Source organism: Acartia tonsa, chromosome 2, assembly GCF_053477335.1.
Source record: "Acartia tonsa isolate MP-2025a chromosome 2, ASM5347733v1, whole genome shotgun sequence".
Taxonomy (NCBI): domain Eukaryota; kingdom Metazoa; phylum Arthropoda; class Copepoda; order Calanoida; family Acartiidae; genus Acartia; species Acartia tonsa.
The window spans coordinates 16,689,185-16,711,274 of NC_137261.1; the positions used below are offsets into that span (position 1 = coordinate 16,689,185).

At 32.1% G+C, this 22,090-nt stretch overlaps 1 protein-coding gene across 1 annotated transcript in view; it reads right to left on the reverse strand.

Moving 5' to 3' along the window:
* Positions 1 to 22,090, reverse strand: part of LOC145312406 (spastin-like) — a 50,030-nt gene that overhangs the window by 20,647 nt on the left and 7,293 nt on the right. Inside the window, exons 6-8 of the mRNA XM_080151641.1 lie at positions 13,141 to 13,202; positions 2,985 to 3,072; positions 926 to 1,180 (exon numbers count right to left, since the gene is read on the reverse strand). Of these exons, the coding sequence (XP_080007767.1) occupies positions 926 to 1,180; positions 2,985 to 3,072; positions 13,141 to 13,202 (405 nt within the window). The remainder of the gene's footprint in view (positions 1 to 925; positions 1,181 to 2,984; positions 3,073 to 13,140; positions 13,203 to 22,090) is intronic.

The following is a 22,090-nucleotide window of genomic DNA, read 5'->3' on the forward strand; positions in this document are numbered from 1 at the left end:
TTTTTTATCATTAAGGTCCAGCTGTCCGTCAGGTCAGTTCATCAATGAAAGTATGAATTCTACAGAAAAAAAAGATTTTCCAGCTGCTATTTGAGATAGACTATTGATCTTTCAGATGAGTCTGTAATGCATAACTCGAATCGTCCGTTTCTATGTTTTCTCTATAAATATGCTATACATTATCAAATTCTTGAGTAGCTGGACAAAGTGTCTAAAAAAATCAGCCTTTTGACGTCATAAAAATAAGGGATTGTCCATCTCTTTTTTAGAGGTTTTTTTCCCACTTCTCCTCTCATCTCCTTCATTTTACGACGTCACATGGTTGATTTTTGAGTCACATTCTTGGTATCAATGGATTTTGTCCTTCTTGTTTTTTTTCTATTTCTTCGCTTTCTTAGTTGAAGAGAAAACGTGGTTCTAGCTATATGGGATGCTGCTATCGGTTTCAATTTCAATATGTTAGATTCATTTATCAGGCCTTTTATATATTTTATTATAAGGCTTTTAGTTAGATTTGCATATAAACATATCCTTATTCTGTATATAAAAGTAACAGGAGCTTAACCGACATTGATCTCTTTAACTGTAAAGCTATATTTCCAAGGTTTGTTTATAACCTTTTTGTGAGAGGGTTCTTTACGTTATCTTTTTAAAGCCAAAATTTAAAATAATGTATGATTTCCTTTTCCCCTGCCATAAAGCGATCCTAGAGGCCTATAGGGGTGAAGCTGCTAGCTAGTACAAATATCAATAGTTAGAATATTTCTTATATTTTTCAAGCAATAAAGTTTACAATGATTTTACTTTTTAAATACCAGTAGGTACATTTCCTGAAAAGATTAGCCCAATCTGTTCAGTGGTTACCGAGATCTTAAGCTTTAGACAGACAGACATCATTCTACTTTGTATTATAGATATATTTTACCTGCAAGGCCTGTTTAGCCGCAATCTGTCCGGCCACCATGGTGAAGCTACAATTTGTACTATCCTCCACAATCTCATCCATAATGATGTGCATAAACTTGGACGAGTCCCGGCTCAACCTGTTGGAGGTCGTCTTTGCTTGGTGCGCGTTCGCGGTCTTGCGCATTTTGTAATTGCGCGGCAAAGTTTCCGACCCGGAGATGTTGGGTACACAGTGCTGATGGTGACGCCGTGTTGGGGGAGGGGTGTACGTGCTCTGAATAAAGATAAATTAAGTAAAAATATCATGTACCTTGCAAATGATGAACATTTTATACTCTATTTATGATTTTCTCGGCTGCTATTGAAGATAGACAGCTGAATTCTTCTATGAAGATTCCTATGAAATATGCATTTAGTTTATACATTTCTTTGTCCGTCTGTCATGCTTCAAGAGACATGAACCTTTTTTTCCATTCCATAGTGCTTCTTTATTTATAGATGTTATTATCCTCTAATTGGAATCTAAGTATTTTTTGTTATTTGACGGATTTAAAAATAAGCCATACACGACAAAAACAATATATTTTATGATTATTGTCAGTATTAAATTGAAATTAGCTTCGGTTGTTTAATTAATTTGAGCGTTAAGACGTTTCAACCACTAATTTTAATCACTAGTATTGTTTTAATTATCATTGGGGATTTACATCAATATATCGGTCATTGTCTTATCCCTGTAGATCCCTGACTATTTATCCATATTGTAATACATCCATCCCTTTTCCTTGACTAAACATTTGTGACTTTGTTTTGAATGCAGTTATTCTTACCACAAAGTGCAAAACAACACAAAATAAAGTTACTAAGTAAATGTCAGGGACCTACAGCCGCCCGCTACATATCTAACCCCAGCCGCCAGCTACATATTTACCCCCAGCCGCAAGCTACATATCTACCCCCAGCCGCCAGCTTCATATCTACCCCCAGCCGCCAGCTACATATCTACCCCCAGCCGCAACCGATACCATATGCTTTACAAGAAGCCTTAAAACTGTTTTTATACGACAAGCATGGCCGCAAAAATTGGCTTTGACGTTTGAGAATACAAACCATAACTTTTATTTCGCCTGTAAAAAGTTTTATTTTTAAAAAGTGGCCTATTGTTGATTATATGAATTTCTTTAAAATTATGACAATAATTTATTTCAAAAAAACCTCTTTTTTTTAGAATCGTTCTTAATCGCAAACCAAAGGCATTTGAAATAAGCAGTTGCTAAGCCCTTATAAATGTTTACATACCCATGGCATTAGAAGGGTAAATACATGGCAGTAAATACAAGGAAAAAGGCATGCATATGGAACTTTTGTATCTAATTGAAATTTAGAGCCCATTGTAGCATAAATATAAGAAATATTCAAACTGTTGATAAACTATTACAGTATTGTTTCTGCTTACTTTATGTTTACTAGGGGAGAAACAGAGTTTGAATTTACCCAAAGTTTTAATATTCTTAATTAACTTCACTTCAAAAAGATACAGATTAAAACTAAATCATTTAAAAATGGCAATTTATGGACTATTTTTATTATAAAGTGTGTGAAATTATGACTAATTAGCCAAGAAAGGTAACAATTATTAGTTTTACAAACTTCTGAAATTGTTTGACAAACAAACGTTGGCCCTTTTTGAGTGTCAGAACTGAATATAAACATATAAGTTTAAAGAAAATGTTAAGTAAATTTGATGCAAAAACTGCTAAAATACAGGATATAAGGACATACTTACATTTTAAGGACTTGATTATAGAAAATCTACTTAATAAAAAATCAGCATGTTTTAAATGGACATGAAAACTTTATGGTATAGAGTTGCTACACTTTCTAAATTGTACCTAACAGTTATAGGAATCATCATTCAAAGTTTAAAATTAATAGGACAATTCTCACATGTATAAATTAACAAAAATAACTAACCGTTACGGGCGGACGTACAGAGCAACCTAATTATAGAAAAGGGGTCTTTCTCAATATTTTAGAATATTCCAATAGTGTGTTACATAAAACTTAGCATTTCTAACCTTGATCAAATCTCTTTTTTTGTTTTCTTTTGCATTAGCTGGCACTGCTGGCTTTAGTGGCAGGTGGCGTAACACAGGCTGACTTTTCCTATAATAAAAAAAAAGATAATTAGTTTTTGTAACAACAAAAAATTATGTAAATATGCGTTAAAAAAGCATCTAGTGATTTGTTTAATAAACATTTTTAAAATTAATTGAGAATAAAGGATTATAATCTTTACAAATTTAATTTTTTTCCATGTCATAAATAAAAAAATAAAAATATGTTACAAAACTATAAGAGGAGAAAAAACTTATTAAATTTTCTTCCAATTCTTTAACTTCCGATGATGTCCAGTTTTTAATTCTAAATAAACACCAAGTTATCTATATTTGGATAATTTTATTAGTCTTCGGAAGCAGTTTATAGTGCCTAATAAAAAAGGTAGTCATACAATACAAATGACCAATGATAGACCATTATATTGGCTAATAGTGAAATGTATATAGGCCTGTCATTGATTATTTGAATTGTATGACGTCATTTTTATTGGGAATTATTAGCTGCTTCTAGTCTTCGTTTTCTCGACGAAGCCAAATCTGCACCACTTTTGATTTCTGTGACGTCATAAAAATAAGGGATTCTCCATCTCTTTTTTAGAAGTTTTCTTTCCCAATTCTCCTCTCCCTCATTTTTATGACGTCACATGAATCAAAAGTGGCACAGATTGTGCTTCATCCGTTCTCTCTCTTGGAATCCAATTTATGTCAATTTGACTTAAGGAAGTGTTTGACAAACGTGAGTTGTTTACACGTACTTTTTCACCAGGGAGGAAGGGACATTGGGCTGTTTATTACACTAGTCTTATGATAACATTTCCCTATCTTTTGGCTTAACAACCTTGGGAACTTTTATTGAATTTTGATAGGTTGCTTGATTTAATTGAGTGTCCAAACGCTTGATCGACTAATTGTAATCTACAGAAGGGATAGTTTTGTGTATCATTATTGGGGTTGTACTTCAATTTATCGGCCATTGTCTTATCCCTTTAGATCCCTGCTTTTCACACGTAGCGTGTTGTGTTGCACTTATAAGATTTCACACCACGAAAAATCAAACAAACCAAATATAAAAGAAAAATATTAGCATTTCTTTTTCTGCAAAAATGTTAATCTTACATCAAAGAAATATAATAACTCTTTCAAGGGCAATTTAGTAATGCGTTGTACTTTTTAAGTGAGAATAGTTATTTATCGCACCGTATTATAGACAGCTTTCCGAGGATGTTAAAATAAACCATTATAAGATTAAACCCAGTTTTATTAGACCCAAGGGCCGTAGGTATTATTATCATGATTTTGTTTCAATATTTGTTGAAAAATATCTGTTACGCGATGCTATACATGATTTTTCAGTATGACTGAGAACTGTTTCTGATATTATTCGGTGTTGAAGCCATATTGGAAGATAAATAATGGCATTATTTTAATATTTTCAACAAAAAAAGTTAAAATACAGATAAATTATAGAAAATAAGCAAATATAACCCAGCTCTTATGACGAAGCAATCAATGGAAAAAAAAGTAAAGCAGTGCTATATATCACGGATCTAAAGGGATAAGAAAATGGCCGACACATTGATTTACATCCCCAATTATGATACATAAAATTACCCATTTTGTAGATTACTTTCAGTAGTTGAAACGTGTGGATACTGAATTCAATGAATTAGAGAATTAAAATTCAAGTTGTTTAGCTAACGTTATTATAAATCTTTGGGGACTAGTGTAATAAACAGCCCAGTGTCCCTCCCTACCTTAGTAGTGGATATAGTGGTAATGTATAACGCCTGAACACCGAATCTGAAGATTTACTGCAACACCCAATGAATTTAGTGTTTAAAGAAAACCGTTAAAATTAAATGAATTTGCGGAAAGTGTCATGTGTAATGTCATAAAAATAAGTCTCATTATGCATCTCTTTTTTAGGGGTTTCCTTTCCAACTTCCCTTTTCGTCCTTCCTTTTAGACGTATTTTATGACGTCTCCCATGACACTTTATGCATATCCGAATACATAATGACAGTAACAATGGGTGATTATATGTAAATAAGGTCTAAAAAAATATATTTTTATACTATAAAAATGAATTTTTGTTGCATTTTAAAGCAATACAATTGTGAATTAAGGTGGCCTCATTCTTTTCTGCAGTATAAACTAAAAGAATTTAAATAGAGTAATATTTTTTTCCAGTATGGCTTCGATACCGATTAATATCCGCTGGATTAGAATGAGTTCTAAGCCATACTGAATCATATAATATTATATTCAGTTTTTTAAAGAATATAACAATGTACAATCATAATATCAAAAACTAGTTATAATTGTACATATCCGCGGAAAGCTGTCTATAATACGATTTTTTTAACAAGAAGTTATAAAAGCCGGAGGAAAGTGAGAGTGAAATGGCTATTTCTCAGAAATATTTTTTTAATTGAATTTAAACTGTCTATATTTAAAAGCAACCGGGTAAGTATTTTTACCCAAGCTGTTCAGTAAATTAACTACAATTTGCTATTGATTTCATTTTCAACTAATAAGTTTTTGTAATTAGGTCAAGTGAGAAAAATGATTTATCAGTTTGACAAAGTGCAATAAAATGTCGCAAATCAATCAATAAAACTGACCATAAAAAAAAGTTTTATTAGATATTGACCTTGGTCCCAAATTAGTTTTATGGTATTATATCATTTGATAAGGTGCAAGTTTACAGGGATCTAAAGGAGAAAGACAATGGACGATAAATTGATGCACATCCCTAATGATGAATCACAAAATTATCCCTTCTGAAAATTAAAATTAGTGTTTGAAAGGTTTAACTTAATAAACCAAACAACCAAAATTCAATAAAAGTTCCAAAAGTTGTTAAACCAACGAATTACTAACATAATTATAAACCTTTGGGGACAAGTGTTATAAACAGCCCATAGTTCCATTTCTCTCAGAGTTTTATGATATTATATCATTTGTGGAAATGTTTTTGAAGCAATTATCAACTTATACACATTCAAAGAAAAGACATAAATTTAATTTTAGAATTAGCAGGGCAAACTATGCCATTGACACACAATGTTTGAAGCGATGAAATGCATATTTTGGTTGAAATGGGTCAAATTCAACACATTTAGCACAAATTATTTTAACACACCAACTTTGCAGGGATCTAAAGGGATAAGACAATGACCGATAAATAGAGTACATCCCCAATGATATTTTACAAAATTATCCCTTCTGTAGATTTAAATTTTTGGTCGAAACGTTTGGAAACTCAACTAATTGAACCAACCAATCAAAATTTAATGAAAATCCTCAAGGATGTTAAGCCATTAAATAAGAAAACTTTATTTTAAGACTTTGGGGACTATTGTAATAAACAGACCAATGTCCCCTTTCTCCCTGCATATATATTAGTAGCAGAACTTCTTTATCATATGGATTTGATCATCCATCTCTTTGTTAAAAAACAGGATTTTTTATGGTTATTTTGACCCATAACAAAAAAAACAAAATTTAAACTTTGTATATTTATTGTATAACATTTTAAGTTTTTATCTTTGTTGTTTCACTATCTATGGACATGATTGTCTTTCTTGATTTTGATTGAATTTTAATTATGTAGATTAGTAGCCAGAGACAGACTAGACATAATTACAGTTTCAAATATAATTTATGTTCAATTATCATTACAAAGATTTCATTTAATGTCTAATTTTCTGCCATGTTTTCAAAGTGCTTTATTTATTGTGAAGTGGTGGGGGGGGGGGGGGGGGGGTAAACTATAAATCACCAAAATTTTGTAGGGGCTATTTATTTAGTATAGTTAAAATATGCGTGACAACGTCCCTTAAGGGACGTTACCTTATCTTTTCACATTAGCTTTTCACCTATTTCTAGACCCTGCTGGGCAATCACTTAACCCAATATAATCTGCACCAAAATAAAATAACCTACAAAAAGCCATTTGAAAATACGACAAATCGCCCCTTAATATAATCTTTCATCAATAATACTTTGAGGTTGTAGTGGGTGACGCTATCATTTTTAACAAACACACAGACATCCTATATATTTTGTTTTAATATCTGAATTGTTTATTTAAATTTTATTATAAAATCTTCTTGACACGTGGAACTTTATTATAATTTATATTCAAATTCCTTTTTTCTCAACGTGTGGATGGAAGCGAAAAATTGCAGAAAGAGAAGAAAAAGTGGCTGTTTATTACACTAAAATTTACAATAATATTTTCTTATTTGTCGGTTGTACAACTTTGGGGACTTTTAATTGATTTTGATTGGTTGGTTTATTAAGTTGAGTGTTCAAAAGTATTAACCACTAATTTTACGTTACAGGGGGGGGGGAGGGGTTAACTTTTTTGTATCATCTCATTGTGGATGTACATCAATTTATCGGCCATTGTCTTATCTCTTTAGGTCCCAGGAAAGTTTGTCCTAATTCTGTAGACAAATATATTTTTTTCATGTGCAATGACATGCATAATTCCCACGTACTTTTCAAAGTGTGTCAAGGCAAGAGCTATCACAAACAAGGACATAAATTCTGCAAAGTAAACAGGGATCTAAAGGGATAGAAAAATAGCCAATAAATATCCCCAATGACGATACACAAAATTACCTCTTCTATAGATGAAAATTTTAGTTGAAATGTTTGGCCTTTTAGCTTAATGAACCATCCAATCAAAATAAAAAAATAAGGTTCCCAAATTTGTTGAACCAAACAAGAAAACGTTATCCTTATAATAAAGTAACAGGATGTTTGTGTGTGTGTCTGTGTGTTTGTGTGTTTGTACCGAAGGATCTCGCTAACCGCTGAACCGATCGGGTTCTCCTTAACAGGGTAGATTCTCATATGTCCCGGGAAGGTTTATAACTATTTTGGGGGAGGGTACCACCACCCTCCCAAGAGAAATGACAAAAAAATCAAAATTTTAAAAAACGTTTAGGAAACTTCAACGTCAAATGAAGAGGTATCGTACGTAAAAAATTATAGTAGAGACTTTATCAAACAAAAACATTTAAGTGCCACTAGAGGCCTCTAGGGGCGTAGCCGCTAGTTATAAATATTGTAATAAACAACCCAATGTCCTTTCCCTTGCTGAAAGTATTACACTGGATTAGAATTTAAATTTTTTTCTACTGTTGCTATGTCAGGTGCGCGACATAAATAGTTAATTAGGGGGAATGCCTTGTTCCATAAACAGCCGCAACTTATTACCATGCACTGATTGGACTTCTAAAAATGTAAATGTATATACAGGGTGAGTCAGAAAAAACTGAGTTTTCTGATTTTCTGATACAACCTGTAGGAATATGGAAAAATCAATTATAGGTTCTTGTTCTCTATAAAAATATACATTAAACTTAGAAAAAGTGTTTTTGAATATCTCTGAAAACAACGGCGCTTTTTAGAGCATAAAGATTTCAAAAAGTGTGTGTGATGACTTTTTTGGCCATTATTTTTTACTTTTTAGGTAGATTTCTTTATAATAAAAAATGTCTACCATTCTATATAGATAAACAAACATATTTTTTGATTATTAAAATTTTTATTCACCAAATTGTTAATATTTAACATGTTAAAAATACAATTTATTTAAATTAAATTATCACATTATAAATCAAATGTTTTGTTGTAATCTATTGTTAAGATTTAATACCCCATGACCAGAAAACCAGCTCATGACCAGAAATATTTCATCTTGTTACCTAAATTTCTCCCCCCCCCCCCCTGGGCCCTCCCCCTGAATTTTCTCTATATTTGGTGCAAGACTGGATTTAATCTCCAAAATCTCCGCCCCCTTTGACAAATTATACTTGTGTGTTATAATCCATTATAATAACTTCATATAGATAGGGTGGGGTTTCTAAAAGGCATTTTTATTTTAAAAATTCAAACCTTGATAACTTTTTTATCTTAAGAAATTTTTTTGTCAAATAAAAAGGTTTATTTTTCTTTTTACTATAAGCTACGTTATTATAGAAGATTCTTTTAAACCACATGCATCACAATCAAGATATATGAAAAAATGACAAATCGCAGCATTCTAAAAATGCTTGTGTGAAGAGCCAAAAGGCATTTCACCTTTAAAACTCATTAAAGTACTTTTCTTAGACCTTTTTCTAAATTAATATTGAAATTTTAAGATTTTTTTATACAAAATAGATGAGTTATTTTAATTTTTCTTGATCAACATTTTACACACAAGGCATTTTTTGACACCATACACCTATCATAGAGGCTGCATTTTTAGAGATAATGAAAAACACCTTTTACAAGTTTGGTGTGCTTTTGTACAGAGAACAAGGACATATAATTATTTTTTCTGTATTCCTTCTGGTTGTTTCTGAAAATCGAAAAACTTAGTTTTTTCTGACTCACCCTGTATGTATATATGTATACAACCCAGACAACGGCCTGGATCCAGTGTTGGGGAACTTTTTACTCCGTAAGTAAATTGCTTACCCCCTCTTTTGTAGAGATTTGGCTGTGTTAATATTTCCGACTCTATTGGCTTATATTCATAGAGCCAATTGAAAGTCCCATTCTATTGTTTTACTTTAATGCAACATTATAAATGCATATATAAATTTCAAGATTGTTTGTCCCTTTATAAGTCTTCGGTTACATTGGCTGCATAAAAACTTTTTGATTAACGACCAAACTTGAAAGAATGTTTTTACGTTGCGAAAAAATCTGGATTGGCTGCAGATTTTGACATTTTAAAATACACGTGACATTTAACAGTTTGATATTCTAGAGGAAAAAAGAGAATTTTGACAATAAGTAGAGCAGCAAAAATAATTTTCTCAATAATTGCTGTACAATCAGTTATATTTCAGCCTATAAAAATGTTTTAAAACATGCAATCGAAGCACTGAAATGTGTGAGTTGTGACGTCATACAAATAAGTATAAACGGAGCTATGAGGCCTCTAGGGGCGTAGCCGCTAGTTGACTGTAACTTAGTTGTTTAACACTGAATTGATGCAGCGTCATTTATTTAGACACTAATTATATTACTTGTATAAATTTATACAGTTTGATAGTTCTGAACTTTGTAAATTGCGCCATGAAAAGGAAAACAACATGCCACATTTGGACTAGGATAATGAATAACGTCGAAGATTTCAAATAGAAAACTTTTTAAACTAGTTGAACAGTTGAAATAACAAAGTTAGTTTATGATAACTGTTTATAGGTCAACATAAATATAATGAGTAAGAGTTCTTTCAGTATAGTTTTACACAAGCTTCCTGACAAATGCGTTTAATTATGTCATATTGTTCATAACTATGAGTTTATTTATCCCTGAGTTTTGTCATAATTAAGGACAGCTTAAAAACCTTACGGAATTACGCCAAATATGACGCTCTTTATGACTATAAATTGAAGATTACCCGAGAAAATAACATTTATTCCAGTATGACTTCAAAACCGATCAATATAAGGTTGATTAGAACCGGTTTTTCATCCATACGGAAAAATCAACTATAACATCGCATTATTTCGCAGTTATTTCTTGCATTGTATTATAAACGTTTTCCGCGGATATAAAATGTAGAATTATAAGGTGAAAACCAGTTTTTTAGTCCCGAGATGCCGGAGGCACGGGCTAAAAAACGGGTTTTAATCTTATGATTGTATATTTTATATTCGTAGAAAACTGGATATAATTCGATGCTAGATATAGTTTTTTCGTATTGACAACAACCGGTTTCTAATGAATACGAGAAAAAAATGTTAAAATTTTGTTTATGTCTATTTGCAAAAGTAAAAAGCTGGATAAATGGATTATTGGATTGAGCCCAAAGTGAATTGTGGCGCAAAGATTTTAACCTTAAGAAAGAATTATCGATATTATATTTTCTGCTTCGGCTATTCCATATTTCATATCTTATGGGTAAGGTATGCTCTCTTGAATTAAAAGTATTACATCTATAACACCCCCACCCCCTTGTACATATTTTTAAATACAAAATTAGGGGGTTGATGAAAAGAAATATCATTTTTAGTAATAAGATATTAGTCATTTGAAACTCTTTTTTCTGTTTCTTTATTTTTATACTAGATGCGGCGGCGCCTTTAGCATCTAGGTGCTCTGTAGTCAAAGGGGTGAGAAAAAGGCTGAAGAGTAGCATAAAGCCATTCCAAGGCTCAAATATAGAAAAACAGCCTAAAACCATATCAGGATCTATAAAAAGCGGCACTAAAAAGGAAGCTTAATTAGTTCAGTAGTTATTGAAATCTTAAGATTCAGAAGAAAAAAATCTTACTACTTTATATAGTAGGATAAAAAAGATCCCAAAAGCGGGGGGGGGGGGAAGGGTTGATCGGTTGATAGTAGCGTCATTTTAAGTTTTTATCAGAGTTTGCAACCAAACCAGACAGGACAATAATCATAATTCTAAACTAAATTCTACATTTTTCTTTTTCTTAAACTTAAAAGACCAAAAATGTATATGAATCTACACAAGTTTGATATTTACTTTGAAATAAATTAACAGCCAAGATTTTTCAGATATTGAGACGACCTTGGACTCTAATTCGTGCTTTTTATTAGGGTTGGGCCGGATATCCGGCCGGATAGTTTCAATATCCGGCCGGATAGTTTCAATATCCGGTGTCCGGATATCAGGTGTGGCCGGATATCCGGCCGGATGGTTTCAATATCCGGTATCCGGCCGGATATCCGGCCACACCGGATATCCGGCCCAACCCTACTTTTTATGAACAAAATTTCTTAATCTTTGGTTCAAAAACTTAAAATCCTAAATTATTGTTTCTAACAAGCAGTGTTCAAAATCGCTACCAATATTATCTCATTAATTTTGTTTACCATCATTGGGATTGTAAATTTATTCATCGTCTATTGACTTATCCCTTTTAGATCAATGAGTGTTAATCAAATTTACATTGTTTAAGAAAATCCACCAAAAAATATTTTAAAAATTTTCCAAATAATGTAGAAATGATATTAACATAAATTTAGCTAAACCCTAGAGCTATAAAATGTTCCACATTTTGTTTTCTTTTCAAAATTTAATATTTTGTTAGAATTACCTACATTTTATAATGTGTTAACATTTTTACATTAAATTTATGTTACTTTTAGCATTAACATTTTTATTTCATTTCTTTACTGATCATTTTATTTTACTAGTAATTTATTTTTCTAACAAAAAAATAAATTACATGAGACATTTTAAACTGATTTCTACCAAGGTTAAGTCGGTGAAATCGAACCCCAATTTAAAATACCCTTTCTTATTTTGCTAAATGCTTTAATATGTAAATGTAACAGACTTTCTGTCTTTAGCTAAGGATCTCACTAACCACTGAAACAATATGGTATAATTTGCAGTGTTTCTTATAGGTCTAATTTTGATTAATTTGGGGAATTTTCATAATTTTACCCTTCCAGAATATACATTTTTGTCTTTTTTTCCGTTTAGAACTAAAATTGAAATTAAAGTGATGTCTCGACTTCTACCACAAAAGGCCTCTAGGGGCGAATACGCAAGTGAAAATGATGTGTGAAAAATAAGTGTTTAGTTTGTCAGGATACCAGAGTTTCGGATCCGGATCCGCAAGGATTTTTTTGCGGATCCGGATCCTTGGACTCAAAAAAATGCGGAATAAATGGACAAATCTACCTAAATTTCTATAAAATCTCAGACATTCTCTTGATGAGAGCCAATCTTTAAGGTTTAGGTTCAGACGTGAAAATTAAAATTATTTTTGATTTCGAATTAAAGAATAAATATTTTTAAAAAAATTTGGTGATTTTATTTCTATTGTCAAGGATCCGGATCTGGATCTGCACTGACCAAATTTGGAGGATCCGGATCCGCATACAATCAATGCGGATCCGAAACACTGCAGGATACCATACTTATCAACTATACATTAAAGGGATCATGTAAAGAAAACGAAGTAGCAGGTATCGTCGTACTTTCACAGTAGTGTTTGATAGATTATTTCAGGTTAGGCAAATGTTAATGATTGTCCCGGCAGGACTAGAAATAGGAGAAAAGCTCCAGTGAAAATACGACGAAACCCGACACTTCGTTTTCTTTCCTTGGTCCGTTAGAAGTTACCTTGCTACATTGAGATTATGCCAGTCCAGTCTCTTCTTCGCCATGTCAAGGTTCAGTTTCATCTGGAAATAAACAACATCAGAGTAAAATATCCCAGGACTCTCAATTGGGTCTTTGAAAATCAACCAATAATGTCGGAAATATTAACACAGACAAGTAGCATAAAACAATTTGCTAGAAGACGAGTAAGGTCATTGGAAAAGGGGGACAGGTAGTCATCTGTATATACATCTATACTATAGATCTGTTTAAAGAACAATGAAACTAATTTTACCGCAATGAACATAAAATAGGTCAAGTTTAATTTAACCGCATTTTTTTTATAAATCAAAGCCTTTCTATAATAAGGTCTGTACATACGTCCGTAAAGGTTAACAATTTTCGTTCTTTTAGGCAAGATCGAATTGTCCTATTGATTTCAACAGTACGATTTAGAAAGTGCAGGAACTCATCATCATTACCAGAATGTCTGAACGTCCATTTAAAATATGCTGACTATAACAGTTTTAGCAACATTTTTTGGATGATATAATCATATTATTTTCTGATTTTTAGAACTATGATTCCTAGGACAACAAGGTACACTATTTTAAGTAAAGACTCTTTTAAATCAAGTCCTAAAAATGCAAGAAAGAAAACAGGATCCTATAATAACACAAGTTTGTATACAATTTTGTTTATACCTTTAAAAAAATACTTATTAAGTTTTAAAACTCTAAAGTGAGCATGTTCGTTTGTTCTACAGTTTGAATTTCAGAGCTTTTTATGAATGTTATCATCCTTGTTTAGCAATGAGTTGAAAATTTTCAAAGGGTTTCGTCAAAACCCACTATAAATGCGACAGTTTTTTTTAATATCTTGTGGACAGGCCTTTTAATGGGTCATTCACTTTAAGTAATATTAATTACATATATACTTTATACAACATAATATTTTCATCTCATATTTATAAAAGGTTATGCGACGATGTTATTGAAATGCAAATTCTCCAGGAATATTGTTTAGCATAACAATATAATGGAAAGAGTGTTCCAAAAAAATTAAATGGAGAAGGTCACTCAAAAATTAGACAAGTGACGTCATAAAAATGAGGGAGAAGAGAGGAAAAGCTAACTGTTAACTAGCTAGTTTTTTTTTATACCTAAACTTAACCAATAACTGTTCTTTCTGGAAAAACAATCTAATCCAATTTAACCTTTCGTAAAGTACCAATTATTTTAATATACTGAAGTGGTAATTTTGTGTATCTTCATCTGGGATTTACATCAACTTATCAAATATAAAATCTACCATTATTCGTGACACCCTGTACTTGTTATAAAACATACATATAAGGTTAACCCTTACAGATCGGGGGGGGGGGGCTCAAAATGCCCCCCCCCTCTAGTTTTTTCAATCTCATTTTTTTTTGTAGGTAAGATGGAGAGCTGTAACTTCATGACTTTTTAAGTTTAGTAATTATACGTCGGCAAGAGTTGATTTTATTAGGATATCTGGTCTGTGTGGGTCGTGGTGTCCGGTCAAAGTCGGTTGGGTAGCAAAAAAAATTAGAAAAAATTCTAAAAAAAGCTTAATTTCTACATTATGACTTTTGTGTATAAGGTAAAAACCTAATTTTTTTTTTGGTGAATACTTAGATATCAATGACCTTCTGAGAAAAGTGGTGTAATGACCGTTTGACCGCTCCCTGACCAACTTTATGACCGATTTTTGTCCGGCTTTTACTACAGACATATATCATGAATATCGTGGCTTTTATTACAGCTAGAGACCTATATTTTTTTTGGTAAATCCTTGAGCATTAATAAACAGATAAAAATATTAATTTGCGCTGCCAACCGCCGTTTTACCGCCGTAACCGCCGAAAATGGCGGTTTCCGTTGATATGACTAGAAAAAGTAATTTTCTCTAAAAATACACATAAACCACCAGAAAAAATTTTTACGTCTTTATCTGTACCAGGAGCCGAGATAGAGGGGGGGAGGCTCTTTGAGCCCCCCCCCCCCCCTCGATCTATTAAGGTGGGAATTGGGGCCCGATCTGTAAGGGTTAACTATATACAATTCTTTGTGACACCCTGAATATGTTTTATAACATACATATAAGGTTAACTATATACATTGTCTACTTCAGACATTTTCATCTCTTGATCCCTTTCACAATATTTTTACTATGAATATTGTTACACCAGGGAGGAAGGAGACACTAGACTGTTTATTACGCTAGTCCCCAAAGTTTTATAATAACGTTTTCTTATTTGTTTGCTTGGCAACTTTGAGGACTTTATAGAATTTTGGTTTGTTGATTTATTTAGTTGAGTGTCCAAACGTTTTTACCACTAATTGTAATCTCGTATCGTCATTGGCGAGGTACATCAATTTATCGGTCATTGTCTTATCCCTTTAGTTCTCTGTATTGTTACACAGAAAAAATATTCAAATGTTTAAAGAAGAAAATGTATATATTGACAGGTTTATTCATACATTTGTTTTTAAAAGCGAAGCTTTTCTATAATTAGGGTCGGTCCGTCCGTACGTCCGTCCGTAACGGATAGCTTTTTTCGTTAATTTAGACATGTTAAAATTTACTTATCGATTTCAAATTTTGCATGGCGATTCCTTTAGTAGTTAGGTACGAGTTAGAAAGCGTAGCAACTCTATAATCATTACCAGAATGTCCGTACGTCCATTTTAAACATGTTGATTTTTTTACATTTTTAAAAACAAATTTGTATGTGACCTAATTATCCGATTGGTCTGATTTTTGGTATACTGATTCCTGGGACAACAAAGTACAATATTATAAGCGAAGCAACTCTATAATCAAGTCCTAAAAATGTAAGTATGTCAATAATCATTATCCTGTATCAAGCAGTTTTTCAACAAATTTACTTACAATTTTGCTTTGACTCTTATACATTCGCATTCTGATTATTCAGGTCTGACATTATACAAGTGTTAATGTCCGTTTGTCTTACCGTTTCAGAGCTTCGCTTTTATGGATGTTGTCATCCTTGTTTAAACAAAAGCTTTAGGGTCGGTCCTTCCGTCTGTAACAGATAGTTCTTTTAGTCAATTTAGACATATTAAAAATAGCATATATTCTTCCAAATCATCCTTTTCATCTGAGTCTAGAACAATGATTCCTTGAGCAACAAGGTACAGTAATTAAAAGGAAGTATCTCTATAATCTAGACCTATAAATGCAATTATGTCCTTAAACAGTTGCAACAAGTTGCTATACAAATTTGTTCATATTTATAAACTAATATTCTGCTTATAAAGATACTTTTTTTAATTAATTCCCATGGAAAAAATAAAATTACGCCAAGGTAAATTTAATTTCCTTATATTTAATCTTTTAAATGTATATGAATGTTAACTTATCATTCTAGTCAGGAAGGAAGGGAAATTGTATTGTCAAAATAATCTACAACCATTTCTTCCCCCATTGATAAATCTTAATCGTTAGTTTAAAATCTTTGGATACTTTTATTTATTGAATTTTAATAGGATAGTTACAAACTTCCTGTGTCCAAACTTTTCAAGCCATAATTAGAATATGTAGAAGGGGCAATTTTGTTTATAGTTATTGGGGATGTATATCAATTTATTGTCCAATGTCTTATCCCTTAAGATTCGTGATGATTATCCTACATCATTAATCAAAGTTTAAATAAAAAGAGGAAAATTAATCTTCATATTTATCAGATTACATGGAGTTTTCATTTCATTTTGGTTTAAAGTGTGTGTTTTTAACAAATTAAAAGTATTACCTATTTTAACCCACTTACTCCTGTCAAAAATTATTCATCAAGATCTTATTTTCTTTAGTAATTTGGGAAGTTTTAAAACATACCAAATATTATGCCTTAAAAACCGGTTTTACAAAGTACATTTTTTAAAGATCAATTGATTAAGACCATATAATAAGATCATTATTTCTACAACCTAATTGCGATCCTATTAAAGTTTGAACAGAAGCGATGCTGCCAGCCATTTGGGAGCTAGAGATGCATTTAAAGTTGTTGTTATGTTATGATATAAAACTCCACACATCAAAGATCAAAATGAGAAATTGATGGATAAATTCTGACAAGGGTAAGTGGGTTTAATTTGCCAATACTAATTAAAACAAACACTGTAATAAATCAAAATAATTTTCGTATAAAATAAACATATTAACAAAAAAATAAATTGTTTATCAGACAGTATTATCGACAATTATTGACCAAACTAAAGATATTAACTTGGACATATATCTTATTATTTTTTTATGTTTTGTCTAGAAAGAAAAATGAAAAAAACAGACAGACGTCAAGGATCTAAAGGGATGACACAATGGCCGATAAATAAATGAACAACCCCAATGATGAGACAAAAAATTACCCCTTCTGTAGCGTATAATTAGTGGTTAAAACCTTTGAACACTCAACTTAATAAAACTGCCAATCATTATTTACTGAGTCCTCAAAGTTGATAAGCTAACGGATAAGAAAAGGTTATTATAAAACTTTGGGGACTAATGTAATAAACAGCCTATTATCCTACCTCTCTGAGAAGGTGTTGTATTTATAGATATAGAAGAATCATATAGAATAATATCTCAATACAATGAGGATAAAAGCATTCAGATAGATATTCAAACATTGACGCATTATTAAACTAAATATAATAACCCTCTATCAAATATATTGGCAGCTTTGCCCCTAGCCTCTAGAAATCAGTGGGGGGGGGGGTGATGAATGATTATTTCTAGAAGAAGAAGGGAAGGGGGGGGGGGAGTTATTGGGTTGTTTACTACACTAGTCCCCAAAGTTTTAAAGAAACGTTTTCTTATTCATTGGCTCATCAACTTTGAAGATTTTGTTCCATATATAAAGTTTCCAAATGTTTCAACCCCAAATTGTAAACTACTAGAAGGGGTAATTTTAACTGTAATCATTGGGGATGTACAACATTTTTCGGTTATTTACTTTATATCCCTGAGAGGCGCACCACATTCTAGAATAATAATACAGCTCAGATGTTTATAGTTGTGTCTGTCACTTAGACAAGAGATTAATCAACTATGCAAGGCTCGGCAGCTGTCACTCGGACACGAGATTAATCAACTATGCAAGGCTCGGCAGCTGTCACTCGGACAAGAGATTAATCAACTATGCAAGGCTCGGCAGCTGTCACTCGGACAAGAGATTAATCAACTATGCAAGGCTCGGCAGCTGTCCCTCGGACAAGAGATTAATCAACTATGCAAGGCTCGGCAGCTGTCACTCGGACAAGAGATTAATCAACTATGCAAGGCTTGGCAGCTGTCACTCAGACAAGAGATTAATCAACTATGCAAGGCTCGGCAGCTGTCACTCAGACAAGAGATTAATCAACTATACAAGGCTCGGCAGCTGTCACTCAGACAAGAGATTAATCAACTTTGCTTAGATTATAGTGCCTATAAAAATGACGTCATACAATACAAATTACCAATAAAAGGTCAGTATACATTGATCAATCATAAATGCGTACTGGCCTATCATTGGTCATTTGTATTGTATGACGTCATTTATATAGGCACTACAAGCTGCTGCAAGGGACAGATATAAAAATAGATTCAAGTTTTGGAATTTTCACAGCAGCACTTTTTTAATGACATGTCAATCTTTTAACAACTCTTAGTCAAGCTGCCAAAAGTTCGCGGTTACTGAGCCCTGTGACTATCCCCTCCCCCTCCCCCCTGGGCATTCATGCTGGGCCATGCATCATTCACACAATACAAACAACTTTTCCTATCCATTCACCAACAAAAAAAAAGAGAGAAAAAAGTTTGTAGCATCCTTTTATATTCATAACAATCAGTCCATCCCATTAGTTGCAGGAATAACGGAAAGATACACAAGAAGAGGTTAATCATTATAATAAAGTAACAGGATGTCTGTCTGTTTATTTTCTTTATGTCTGTGTGTACCAAAGGTTCTCGCTACCCACTAAAAGTTTTTTGTTACAGGGTAGCTTCTTGTAGGTCCTTGGAAAGTTTAGGTTTATTTTTAGGGAGGGTGCTACCACCCTCCAAAGAGAAATCGCCTCAAGGAAAAAAAATATCCTCCCAAAATATTTTTTTACTTTGATTTAAATCCAAAATAAAAAATGTTTTTTAGTTCAATTCCCCCCTCCTAACGTGCCCCTAGATGCCTCTAGGGGCGTAGTTGATGTACAAAATAAAAATTTATAATTTATGAATAACTAAACCATTTATTAAAAAAATATTCTTAAATTAGGATTTATATAGGTTCAAACCAAATTAAAGAGACAATAAAAAACTGTTGTCCAAAAAGTTGTCCCAAAGGTATCGTGAAAGAAAGACATCACAATCAAAGATGTATTATTAGTAAACAACAAATTATGGATTACATAAGAAAGGATAATTATACCCAACTTTCTTGAGTAATGCATTATCGAGTAAAACACTTGAGGGAGAAAGGGTTTAATAACTGTATCTCCCCATTGCAACCGTCTTGTGCAACCCTTTCTATTGGGTCATTGAAAATCAACCAATGGTGTCGCTTATATAAACACAGCCAAGTAGCCGAAAATAATTTAGAAGCAGGCGAAAGAGGTATTAGAAAAATGAAGGGAAGTAGTTGTCTGTATATACATCTATATTGAAGCTCTGTTAGTAATGCGAATGGGTGACAAAAAAACAGGGTTCGGAAGCCGCGCGTAAGCCGCGTGTAAGCCGCAGTAAAATCTTCATTCTATCACTATAAAATTCAGCTGGATGTATAAAACTGCTCTTTAGCAGACAATCCTTCTTTCTGAAATTTCTTTTTCTGCTCACAAGCAGGTTTAAAACTGAGGCTTATGCGCGGCTGAGGCGCGGCTTCCGAACCCTGCAAAAAAAACTATACTATTAACATTTTAATAAACTTAAATTTAATGTAAGCAAAATTTTAGCCTATCATTAAGACAATTCCAATATAGATTTACATGAAGACTTTAAGAAATTAAATCCTCCAATCATTTATTAATTTAAGTTTTATCATATAATTCTAATATGCAATTGGATAAGAAGCACGAAATTTATGTTTTCCCAATATCATTGAGCTATATTGACATCTTTATATTGAATGTTTCTTATCCTTATCTTGAAGATACATTACATTTATTAAATATAAACCTATTTATTTTACGTTTTTTGCTTTATTGATTCATCAAATTTATATTTTTTAAACTGGTTATTAAAAGAAACATAATTATTATTTCTTAATTAAAATGATCAATTTCTCAGCTTATACCAACAACGAAATTAATTCAAAATAAAGTGAATAAACCTATATGTGATTTTCAGCAGTTGTTTTTTTTGGGGGGGGGGGGCAATGGTAGAATTAACGCACTCCTTATCTGCCCCCCAAATATTTTTAAGATTTACTTTGCATATTTATTGGCTTTAACTTATTCCTGTCAATTATTTTAGTAAAATTCGAATAATAACTTTTATCGATGGATAAGAACCATTTTTCATCCACACAAATAAATTATGTCTAGCATCGTAGCATCGTATCAAAGATGTACAATCACAAGAACATCCTTTTAAACATGCTGATTTTTTTTTGACAACATATTTTTGTATGTTAAAATTTTCCGATTCATTTGACTTTTGAATACTAATTCCTATAACAAAAAGGTAAAATGTTATAAGCAATGCATCTATTTAATCAAGTCCTAAAAATGTAAGTATGTCCTAAAATAGTATTATGTATTTAAGATTTGCAACAAATTTACTTACAATTTTGTTTGGACTTTTGCATTAACATTCTGCATATTCAGTTCTGACACTTTAGAGGTGTTAATGTTTGTTTGTCCTACCGTTTTAGAGCTTCGCTTTTATTGGTGTTGTCATCCTTGTTTAATTTACACTGTATACTTTACAATCTGCAAAACATACGTTTTGTATTGAAAATGAGAAGAAAAAATCTTCGTACGTTTCTGCGCAATTCTTCACTTTGATGCATTATATGTATAGCAAGGTACCACGGGATTTATACTTGTTTGAAAACAGAAACTGGACCACATATACAGTGTGTTTTTATATGTAGGACCTAAGTTATTGCATAATTTAATCCACTTACTATCGACAGAAATTAACAAAAAAACTTATTATAAAAAACTCAACTGGTTAATGGTCACAAAATATTAAAGGAGCAATTTCGTCCATACTAGCACACGGTCATGTTTTATTACTCCAACATGTATGAATCCATGGAACCTAAATGTATATACAGCTTTTCTTACTTGAAATCTCTTATTTGTTAAAGGAAATTGAGTAAATCCTTTGATTCCCAGAGAGCGCAGGAGTAAGGCATAAAACATAAAACAAATAAATCTATGTAAAGTCATAAAAATTCAATTTTTTTTTAGATATTCTTTTCAGATATTTAGTTGTAATTATCGGGGAAGCTTCTTGTAAGTCCTCAGGAAGCAGATTTTTTATAAATATCCTTCAAAAAAAACACTTTCAAGACTCTAGAATCCTTCAATTATATGATACAAATGTCCAATGATAGGCCAGTATACATTTTAACATTAATAAATTACAATGTATACTGGCCTATCATTGGTCATTTGTATTGTAAGACGTCATTTTATAGGTACTCTTAACTGCTTCATTTTGGAAAACTAAAAAGTGCTATATATTATTTAAATGATTAAAGTCATGAGCTTTCCCTTTCACATGGAAGAAAAAAGGTAGAAGAAAGAAAGAGGGTATGAGATGAGAGTTAGGGATCTAAAGGGAAAAGACAATGGCCGATGAATTGATGTACATTACCAATGGTGATATACAAAATTACTCCTACTGTAGATTACAATTAGGGGTTGAAATGTTTGGACACTCAAATTAGTGAACCAACCGATCAACATTCATTAAAAGTCCCCAAAGCTTTCATGCCATCGAATAA